Below are 11,355 nucleotides of genomic sequence, written 5' to 3'. Positions count from 1 at the left end.
ATGACCATGGCTCCTCAGAAGGGCAGTTGTGGAGCAAGGCAAAATTATCCTCCTTTTTCTCTCTGGGGAAAGCAGGGAAACACGGATAGACTGCCCTGGTGTGCACCAGTCTATCCAGTGAGTGCACTTTAGACCCAGCAGGGCCCTCCCCGAAGCCCGCCACACTAACACAAGACACGTTCTTTCTCTACTTTCTCATCAGGAGCTTTGCCCAGCCCTTCCCATTTAATCCGTGCTCGTCCAGGGTGGAGGCTGCCCTTCCTGCTCCTCCAGCGCTTGAGCAAGAGCAGCCGTACGTCTGAGCCACGATGGGCAAGATGGACAACACCTCCGTGGAGCTGAGCTCTCCCACTGAGGTGAAGCAGGCAGCCCTGGAAGAGTCAGAGCCCATCACCCCCGAGGCTGTGGTCACCAAGAAGAAGAAGGAGATCCCAGACAGAGGCTCCTGGAAGGGGAGATTTGACTTCTTGCTGTCCTGTGTGGGCTATGCCATCGGGCTGGGCAACGTCTGGCGCTTCCCGTACCTCTGCGGCAAGAATGGAGGAGGTGAGAGAAATGCACAGCACCTACACTCATCCCTGAGCAGCCCTGACCCCTGAACGGGCTTCGGTTTGGTGTGGGTCCGGGCAAGCAGCTGGTCCCCTGGCTGAGAGCGCTCCCTAACGATGTGAGTTATTAAGCTGTCGGGACACACAGTCTGAGGGCTTTACTAGCAAGTGCAGGTTGGGAAGAAGCAGCTCGAAGAAATATATCAAGAAGCGTGAGTTTTGCCAAGCTTCTGCAGTCCAAATTTGCAGGGCTAAAATAAAGAGTGTCTGGGGACCTCATTTATTTACGAGGAGGGCTACGCACATAGGCACCCAGCTGGATGCTGGGGCATTCCCAGGGAAATCAGTTTATATCTGCTAATGGTGGGTTTCTCTTCAGACTAGCGTATTCTCAAGGGGTAACAGTTTTGCGTCTAAGTTTGGGTCACATGTCTGAGGTATTTTCATTAGAAGCTTTGCATGGGCCATAGCAGGGCTGTGTAGACATATATACAAGCACGCATACATATGTACATGTACACAAGCACATGTAAATGTCATCATCTATGGAAGAAAATGAGCTTTGATTTACTACAGTGCTGTGAGAACGGTCACGGTTATCATCTCCATCCTCATGTTTGGAAAAGAGAGGCCACAAGAGAAGTGGGCAGCTGTCAAAGGACTTATAGCAACCGATGCAGCTGGTAGCAGTGCCCTCCTCTGTGAACAGCTGACACCAGCCATTTTTGTTCTGTTTGTTATTGCCCCAATACATCCTTTCCTTACCAGTCCTCAGCTGAGACTTTGCCAAACCATTGCAAGGCTAGAGAAAGGCAGGCAGACGGGGAAACAGTGCTGGGCTAGAAATCAAGAGATCTGGGAGATCACCTCCCTGCCCAGGGGCAGACTTTCTGCATGTCTTGGGTCAAGTCAGAAAATACACTCTTGTGCCTCAGCTCCCCTCTAAAATGGTACTCTTTCTCCAGCCTTGGCAAGGAGATGCTTTTGTGGAGGTGAGTGTGAGCTGCTTTGGTGTCAGCAGAGCAGAGGCTTTTTCTTCTCCCCCACCATGCCCAGCTCTGACATTGTTTGTGCCTGTTACTAAAATAACCTTCTGTCCCCCCTGAAGTGCTGCTCACCTCCTTGAACCATTTCTCAGACTTCCCACCCAAGTCGAAACCCCTTTGCCTCACCTTTAAGGCTGTATATATGATTTTAGTATTGCCTGCTAGTCTTCCCATGTTTTTCTTTCCTTCCCTCTTAGCTCTTCACTGCCCAGAGTCCCTGTCCCCAGTGCCACCTTCATTCATGCTGCTCTGAGGCTCTCTTCTTATGCTTCTTCTCCACATCTTTTTTCTTTTCCTTTTGCCTTGAATTCCCTTTTCAAACCCCCCTTTGTCTTTGGCTCTCATGACTTCTCCTCATATCACCGGCCCACTTCTGCTGTCCATGCCATCCTTGCATAGGATGCTCTTCTCCCCCCACCCTGGGAAAGAAGAGAGGGGACTAGCTCCCTGCAGCGGTCTGTCCATATAGCTTCATGGCATTTAGGAGGATCTCGGGCCTTTCTCTGAAGCACATGGGGCAAGTCTGAGTGGGAGACCAGGCAGTTATCCATATGGACAAAAAGATTTCTATTTCAGTATGTCATTTCGTGCAGAGGCGTGACTGTGGGTCTGAGCCCGTTGAGCTTTATGGCAAACAGCCAGGTGCACCTACAGGAGCCCGTGCCACCATTTCCAGAGACACACTGTGGGCCTGCCATTTTTACCCAGCCACGCTCCGGCACCTGACTGCACTAGCCATCCTCATACAACGTTAGCCTTGTGGCTAAGTCCCAGCACTGGTTTTTAGCCCAGTCTCTGCCTGTGATTGCTGCGCCATCTCAAACACACCGGGTGCGCGCTGCCTGTGGCTCTGCCTCCTCACACAGAAAGGTGGGGATGACAATATCTATAATTAGATGAGGGGTGTTTTGAAGCTAAAATCGACCCTGTTTATAAAGTCAGCCAAGATCCTGGGTGCTGTGGAGGTGCAGAGGGCTATTATTAGCACTAGCAAAGGCGCAGAGAGTGATCTCTGCCCCGGCAGCTGCAGGGATGCAGAGAGATCAGCCGCCTGCGAGCAAAAATGCCGGACCGATGAAACGCGGGAATCGGTGCCTGCCCCCTCTCAAACGCCCTGCCCCGCTTGCCCCTTCATGCAGTTCATGGCCACCTGTGTCGCCCGCTCCTCTCACCCCTACGCGGTCTGGCTGTTCGCAGGCACGACTGTTCCCGCAGCCGGCAATAACGAGCAGCAAAAGTGGAGGCTGCCGCTTGCCGGAGCCGGGCAGGAGAGCTGACGCACGAAAGCGTCACTGGGAGCCGATGGGGAGCAGGGAGGAAGGGTCGCACGGCATCTGATTGGCAATCGGGTGGGCACCGTCTGGGCTCTGCCCCGACGGAGGTGCCTCCGGAGCGGCGCGGAGCGGAGCAGACCGTGGGTGGGAGTCTAATTTTAGCCTCCTGCATGTGCACTGCTCCGAGCGCGGCGGTGGGCGCTGCTTCCATTACGCACAGGCAAATTGAACTGAATGGAAATATTGTCGTCTCACTTACCGCTGTCACATCGCATCAGCTCACGGCCGATTTGCTCGGCCTTGTAACCGAGCATATAATTAGGGGATCTTCAGCCGGGGTACGGCAGCCCAGCGCAGGGCCCGTCCGCGGCCAGGGGCAGGCTCTACCCAAAGTGAAGCCTGGGCTCCCCGCTGGCTCTGCGACCAGCTTCAATGTGCCCAGCGATGACTAACGCTCCAGCCTCTACACCGATTCCTAACCTCATGCTTCTGATGTCAACAGGATTTTACCAGACTCTAAATTGACTCTAAATGTGGCTCAGTAGGTGCTAAAAATTGTCTGTGAGATCCTGAGCTTGAATAACTTGAGAGAAGAACGTTTCTTTAAATAAGCGTCATGCTTTTCTCATTTACACGTCGAGACTCCCAGCAACGGCATGTAACAGCTTGTAATGCTCAACTTTTGATCCGTGGGCAGCGGTTTGCCGTTTTAAGGATTAATTATTATTCCTTGCTGTATGGCATTAGGAGCTGGAGACAGCAGGCAGATTTGGGGCTACACAGGGAGAGCCAGGCACTGTGTGGTCCTTCCCTGACTCCAAGGGCCAGTGCCCTCAGCAGGCAGGGCAGGACCAACGCCATCACCTCTTTTCACCCATGGACTTTGGAGAAAGGTTTGGACTTTCCCAAGGTCATTTGTAGCCGGCCCAGGAACTGAACCAGACCTTTCAACAGTCCCTCCAGGGCCAGAGATTAAAGGTCACCCCTTTCTCTCTGTGCCAAGGATTTAGGCACAGGCATGCAAACTTTAGGTACAAATTTCAGATCTGATTTCCCCTCTGTCTGTGCAGCACAAGGGGATGTTATCCATGTCTGCCTGGGGACCTGACCCTCCAGAGTGGTGGTCTCATTGCCAACAGCCCTCAGTTCAAGGCTGCGGTCTGGTTTGTAGACTTTCCACTATTTTAGAGGACTTTAGTCAAGCCAGGATAAATGACCTGGGTCCAAAAGTTTGTCTGTTTTTTTTCTCAATAGTCTAATAAAATCTTTCACCTACAAACCTTCCTGGCCTGTTTTAGGTGAAAAATGCAGGATCATCGGAGCTGTGGCCAAATTTCATTAGCCGCTTGCACAGAAGCGACCAAGGCACTGTGACTGCTGATAAGCTCAGTCTCCAAGCCCTACGATGAGGCGCACCGGTAGCGAGGCACCATCCGTGTCCTCGGAACAGACCCTGGCTTTCTGCAGGGCTCCAAGGGGTCTGGACCTTGCAGGCAGCGTTGACTAGCGAGAGAGCAGGGGAGGATGCCGAGCGGGCAGCGCTCCTCCCGCAGCCATGCTCATAGCTGTTCCCTCCTCCACGCCAGGCTGCTGGTGAAGCCGAGAGCCTGCGCTTCCACGCCAGCTTGTGATTCAGGCTCGTGGTCATCGAGCTGCTGGCCTGGAGCGTGTTTTCTTCCCGCCACCCGCCGCCAGCTCCTCTTGCACGCTGCCTCCCACGGATTCCCATGACGGCTGCTGGCGCCTGCCTCTCCCAGCTGGGCTCAGCTCCCCGCTTGGCAGGCAGGCGTCCCCAGCTGGGTGTCCCCTGAGCCAGCATCCCTGGCTGTGCCTCGCTGCTTCCCTGCCCTCGCAGAGCAGCTGCTGGAGCCTGGCTTTGCCAGGTGCAAGCCGGGCTGCAGCTCTCCAGAGTGTGGCTTTGCTCGCTGGCTCCGTGTTTGCTTTCCCACTAATACCGGGAGAAGACGACTCAAACTGACAGCTCAGGCCTCCGGCTAGTGCAGAAACCAGCACCACCCCGAACATGGCCAGCTGCTGCTGAGCAAACTGAGTGTCCCCTCTCTGTCCCCAGCCAGCATCTTCTGCAAGAGTTTGTCCTCCTCAGGAATGAAGACATGATCCAGCACATTCATGAGGAATCTGGAAAATGAGCTTTGTCCCAAGTCCTAGAAGTCAGGCTGGCCTGAACATGTACAGACTTCAAATCACACAGAGAGGCTCTCCTATTCTATTTGCTCCTCTAATAACAGGGTTGCAAGTAATATCTCTAGTGAATGGCAACACTCCCTCATTTCTAGTGACGAGATTATTTCCATGGGTCTGTAGAGAAGAATAATGTTTTCACTGGGAACTTTAAGGGTAAAATCTAGAACAAGGGTGAGGAGGTGTATAGGGCTGTTACAAGGGCAAATACAGTCTTAGCCACCGTTTTCTTAAAAGACTGAAATAGCTATAAACAAAGTAGTAGCCAATGCCAGACATTCTTGTGCCCTTTTCCCTCAAGGTGAGGAATTGGGAGCTGCTGCAGGTAAGGCAGAAAACATCGACAAGAACAAGTTACCAATGTCTGTGTCCAAGCTTTTGGGTTTGTTGTCAGGTTGGGCTTAGCAGTGCCTAAATATCTAATGACAAAGTGAGACACGTAGCTACTGATGCCAGTATATAAATATATATACGTGTATATGACGATACACGTATATCCATAGTGGTAGGAACCGATAAGGGGAAGGCAGTGGTGATCTCAATGGGAGACTCACACCAACTCCAGCTGCAAACTGGCACCTCCGAGCAAGTCTGCTCATCATCACGTGGGTGCTGCGGAGCAAGAAACCACAGCTGGAGGCATTTACTTCTTGGTAAAAGCAGGAGCCATCTGGTAACACTGCTCCTTCTTTCAGGGGCCTTCCTCATCCCCTATTTCCTGACGCTGGTGTTTGCTGGGATTCCTCTCTTCCTGCTGGAAACCGCTCTGGGCCAGTACACCTCTGTCGGCGGCCTGGGAGTCTGGAAATTAGCACCCATGTTTAAAGGTACTGTACTGTAAGTTTGTGAAGGCGATGGCACATAACAACACATAAAAACTTTTCGATGGTTTGGGAAGCAAATCAGCAATTCCCTGGGGATTGGGATGGGGTGGCAGGTGAGGGGAATTTTTTCCCCTCTGTCTTTATCAAGCTGTCCTTGGCCCCGATGTCCGCAGTCACTAACATCACTGCGCTCTCTTCAAGCAGTCCTGTGTGGTGACAATGCACTTTATGAGCAGCAGGGACTGCGATGGAGGGGCTCTGGTTGCAGAAGACCTGCCCCAAGCCTCCCTACGTGGACTCACTTTAATTGCATGGGAAAGCTGTAGATAGGGAATGTGAACCTGTCACCGTATCAGGATTAGCAGCATTCTGGAATCCAGTGGTGATTCAGAAATGCCTTGGTTATGGGAAAGAGCGATTCTGCCAGGAAAGTGACCAGATCCTGTTTTCATGGAGCTCTTTCCCTACAGTACCTGTAGCATATTGAAAGGTAGCACTGCTCACCCAGTGGAAATGGGTGGGTGAGAGATGTGGCGGAACAAGCTTCCCTTGCTGACCAGTTTGGTGTAGCTGTACCAGGTGCTGCATTGATGAGCTGGTTCGCTTTTTTTGGTTCTGCCACAAAACAAAACTCGTTTTGACATCCATGAGCGTAGCTGGGCACCAGACACCTGGATTGATGCTGCTCTCTGCCTTCGTTCGCAGGAGTGGGGCTGGCAGCCGTGGTTCTCTCCTTCTGGCTGAACATCTACTACATCGTCATCATCGCCTGGGCTCTCTACTATCTCTTCAACTCTTTCACCGCGGTGAGTCACAGACGTGTCTGCAGCACGGCATTGGCTGTGTTCTGGGTCGTTACTCCCTGCTTTGTGGGGAGGGGTTGTTTATCCACAAAACATGCACCGACTGCTTGCCGTTTGAGCAAAGAGCCTTCATCAGTGCCCTGCTGGGTCTTCCCAAAGAGGTCCATCAGCCCTGAAGGCAACCGTGCAGTGCTGATGGGTACTGATGCCCCCCTGGAGGGGATGTTCCCATTCCCTTTCTGGAAACTGTTTCCCACTCATGTTAGTCTTTAAAACCCACCCCGTGTCTCTGTCTTATTTCTAGAGCTCTGTGAATCTAACAGCTGCACATTTCCACAACTGGTTTTGTCACAACATGTTCTTATTACCCAGCACTCAGTCCTGACCTTAATTAGTCTTCATTTACGCTTCTCTTGATAAATGAAATCCTGGGGATTTTTTTCTGATGGGAAAATGATTCAGAAAGCATTTAGACATTTGCTTGTGACTGTGTCTTACAAAAAAAAAAACAAACCCCAAACAGAAAGGAAAGTCAGTCTTAGACATTCGCTCGCGGAAGAAAGTTTGTGTTTAAAGATCAAGAGTATGTGCCCAGGCTATCACAGCCCCAGCAACACGTCCTCAGGAGACTGGGTGCCTGTGATTGCTAGAGTGACACCAGTCTCTGCAGAAGCATGGCAGATAACTTCAAAGGCATCAATAACACGATAACAGAGCTACCCACAGAGACTGGAAACACCCACTTCTTTCTCCTGGGATGACCAGACAATGTGGAGCTGTGCTAGAGTACTTATGCTAGCGCTTTTCAACAAGTTGGGATTTTTTAGCCCAATTTTTGAGACACTGGCACAGGTTGCCCAGAGAGGTGGTGGAGGCCCCATCCCTGGAGACATTCAAGGCCAGGCTGGATGAGGCTCTGAGCAACCTGATCTACTTAAAGATGTCCCTGCTTACTGCAGGGGGGTTGGACTGGATGACCTTTAAAGGTCCCTTCCAACCCAACACATTCTACGATTCTATGATTACACGTGGATCTTCAAGTAGGTCTAATTATGTGCCTTTTCCCCTTCTGTTCATCCCTCGTAAGCTTAGGCACTCTCTGTTTGCCCTGTTTCTAAGGACCATGCCCAAGGCACCCAGCATTGCACGAGGAGATTCTGTATCACATTTCACACCATGAATTCACAGGAACGAAGTATTTTAGGACATAAGCTGAATTAATAGCACTGAAGTGAAAAAAATGCCCTGTAACTTCCGAGAGACAATACTGGAATATAATCCGAATATAAGTATTTTCAGCCAAAGTTGCTTAGGAAGTTAAAGAAAAATTATTAGCATAGTGCTATTTTTTTTAGTTTGGATTTATATATATTTTAGATTTAAACTTTGAATTTAAACAAATTTGCTTGAATTGATGTGGAAAACATTAGCGTGTATTTTGGCGTTGTGGTTTATAGGTTGTGTATAGGTTAAAGGTTGTTCCTTTCCCACAGCGGGATCTTCTACCGTACAAGGTTAGAATCACGCCCCACATTAACCTCTTGGTAGCTGAATGACTTATTTCAGCCCAGCAGCTGGGAAAACCTCCCTTAACTTATCTTTCTGAGCAACCTGCAGCTTTAAAGACATCAACTCCGTAGTTCAAATGGGATCTTTTTTTTCATTTAGGTATAACCCTGAAATGCTGTTATGATAATTGTGCATTCAGTTTCCCTTTTAGTTTGATCAAAAATTTCAAATATCTATCAAGACTTTTGCTAAAATACTGTGTTTAGCATTCCCAGCTGTGCTTCTACTGACAATACCCACTGTAGGCTCCTGGGTCCAGAACAAAATTTTCAGTCGTGGATGATTAGGTGCATCCTCAGGGGATTCCCAAATGAACAGAAGTCTGCTCCCAAAGGAACCCATCCCCGTTACACCCTGGGCAGGGTGCGTTTTAGGATGAGGCTTTGGTACAGTCAGGTGTCACAGACCCGATTGGTGCCAGTGCTCGTATCTACACAGACAGCTCCAGGTGTTTGGCTCAAGGCCTTTTTTTTACTGGGGATACTTCCAGATTCCCGAAAGGAGCCAAGGTGCAGATCAAAAATCTAGGCTGATGCTTGTCCCCTGTTCCTCCTATATTTGAGGAGGAGTGTTTTGAACCTGAGCGGGAGCCCAGCTCGCCTTCCGCAGTTTCTGTCCTCTGAAATTCGGAGGAAATGGAGCAGCAACAAACCATCCCCCCGCCTGCCCCTCCTTGTGAGAGCTGCGCGGCGCCTCTGACGTGCAAACCGCTTGGTTGACGGGCTGCTGCGTGGTGCTGCTTGAGCCATTGCCTTTGCTTCAGTGCAATTAGCAAGTCCACAATGAAATCAGCGGGCGGGTGCAAACAGCTTGGGTGGCCACCGGGCTGTCCCCGCCTGCCCCTCCATAGCCCTTCTTCTGCCAAGGCAGCGTGTGCATTAGGAGGTATCGTCTGCTGGAGTGTGCTGATTTAGATGGGGGGTGAAGGCAGCACTTAAAGGCACTGATGCCAAAAAGCACTTAAAACACAGATAATATTTCTAAAGGCGTCTGTGTACGTGGATGAATAGGAATGGATACAAACATCTTCTTAAAGCTTTGTTGAGCTGGGGACTCAGGTCTTCTCTGCAGAGGGAAATCATCCAGAATAGCCGTTCTGCATTTATCAACATGCACTGTGCTCGGGAAATGAGATTGCTGCACATGGAGATGTACCTGAGCTGCTTTCGTTGGCCTGCCTTGGGCATGGCACTGCAGGGCATGGGTGAGCTACCTTGTGTGCTCGTGCAGCCCCTGACGCTGCGGTTTCAGCGCTTGCAGTGACAGAGATGATTGTATTAAATCTGTAGCGGGTGTGCTGCCGTCACACCGCTACCTACAGTGAACATCTCGCTGGAACCCCTTTGTCCCGCTTATAATCAGACCAAGGGACAGCCTGAAATAACTACTGTGCTTTAAATTTACGCCTGTGCTTATGTTACAGTAGTTTATTCATGTAGATAAACCGTTGTCCCTCAATGCCATGTGGCTTTTTAAGCATTGAAGCTCGGTATTCATGGGAGATCAGAAACAAATCAGTGTTTATTCTTTGTGCAGTAAATTCTAACCACTTGTTGAATGAAGCTAGCCAAAAGCCATAATGATTATAAACACAATAACCCCCTGGTAGCTATTTTAATTAGTAGCTATTAATTACCAACAGTTAATTGGAAATGGCTCTCTATCTGGGGAATTGCTAACATTTTATTAGCGCTACAGCATTGCCCTAATCACATCGTGATATTGTTTCCTGGAAAATCCGTGTCCCAATTTATCATTATTTTGGAAAATGGTTTCGTGCTTTTGGCTGCAGGGTTCCTGCCCATCCAGAGGAGCCACCCATCCTCTTTGAAAAAAAAAACCAAAGAAAAAGGGGGGGTGTTTCAGTTTAGAAGACGACAATTTTCATTCTTTCCATGGCCCTTCGGAGAGGGCACATTAATGGTAACCCTGCTGTCCTTGTGCTGGTGCAGGACCTGCCGTGGCAGAGCTGTGGGAACGCCTGGAACACCGACCGCTGCTTCTCCAACTACTCCCTGGAAGATACCACCAACCTCACCAGCGCCGTCACCGAGTTCTGGGAGTATGTCCACAGCCTGCCTACACCAGGTTTCTCCCCCTCGCCGCGGCCATCGCACCTGCTTGCCAGGGCTGGAGCCTGGCACCTTTCCTTGGACAGCCTTGGCAGGAGGGGGTCAGAGCTGGCCATCGGCCAGGGTGGGCATGGACATGGGCATGGGGTGCTCTGTGCAGCCGCGGGTCAGATGGATAGAGGGAATAACAGCCTCTCCGCCTCTCTTCTCCTTCCTTTATCCCATCACGATGCGCCTCAGGTCCCTTTAGGGTTCTGTGGGCTCTCATGCTTGTCTGCGCCTGGCCCTTCGCCCTCCAGCCACCTCCAGGATCTCCTGTCCCTCTTCCCCCAAGGGTCGGACTTCCCCTTAACGCAACCTCTCCCACCCCTAGGAGGAACATGCACCAGATGTCTGGGGGCTTGGGGGAACCTGGCAGTGTCCGCTGGCCCCTGGCTGGCACGCTGGCCCTGGCCTGGCTGCTGGTCTACTTCTCCATCTGGAAGGGCGTGGAGTGGACGGGCAAGGTACGGCGCGAGGACCGGGTGTTTCAGTGCTGCCTCTCATTGCCGCGCTCGGATCTCGGCTGTTGAAATGTCCTCGTGACTCATTTTTGTTTGAATGCCTATAACATTAGGTTATGGCGTTTCGAGGCAGAGTTGTGTTAGATGCTGTTAAATTCCTGACATTTACCTTTCGTGGTTGTAAGTATTGCTACCATGTTTATGGTAATTTTCATTCTAAGCGTAGAGAATAATTCTTGTTACTCCTGTAAAGTCATGGGTCTGAGCACTCAGTCTCTCTGAAGGACTTGGGAAGAGATTTTTGGAGATTACTTACATTTCCAGCTGGGGGACAGCCCTTTGAGAGAGCAAGGTCTCTTCTGGGCTCACCCTTTTGAAAATCATGGTGTCTTATAATGCTGCTGGTGTGAAAAAAACCTCACCACCTCCTTTGAAAATTTTCTTGCTGCCCTTTAGGTATTGGTGGGAGACCTTCAGATCAGAAGCACGTTGTTATTCACTGTGTAGCATTTCA

At 50.6% G+C, this 11,355-nt stretch overlaps 1 protein-coding gene across 2 annotated transcripts in view; it reads left to right on the top strand.

Annotated features, from left to right (window-relative positions):
- The first annotated feature begins 303 nt into the window (after nucleotides 1-303).
- The window catches only part of LOC141742146 (sodium- and chloride-dependent GABA transporter 1-like), a 40,109-nt gene continuing 29,057 nt past the window's right edge, over nucleotides 304-11,355 (top strand). For both annotated transcript variants that reach the window (XM_074583710.1, XM_074583702.1), the window contains exons 1-5: nucleotides 304-546; nucleotides 5,766-5,897; nucleotides 6,600-6,700; nucleotides 10,219-10,328; nucleotides 10,712-10,844. In XM_074583710.1, the coding sequence (XP_074439811.1) occupies nucleotides 309-546; nucleotides 5,766-5,897; nucleotides 6,600-6,700; nucleotides 10,219-10,328; nucleotides 10,712-10,844 (714 nt within the window). In that variant the 5' untranslated portion in view covers nucleotides 304-308. The remainder of the gene's footprint in view (nucleotides 547-5,765; nucleotides 5,898-6,599; nucleotides 6,701-10,218; nucleotides 10,329-10,711; nucleotides 10,845-11,355) is intronic.

This window comes from Larus michahellis, chromosome 1 (genome assembly GCF_964199755.1).
Source record: "Larus michahellis chromosome 1, bLarMic1.1, whole genome shotgun sequence".
Lineage (NCBI taxonomy): Eukaryota > Metazoa > Chordata > Aves > Charadriiformes > Laridae > Larus > Larus michahellis.
The sequence above is the reverse complement of the archived record's forward strand: the minus strand, read 5'-3'. Positions and strand labels throughout refer to the sequence as shown.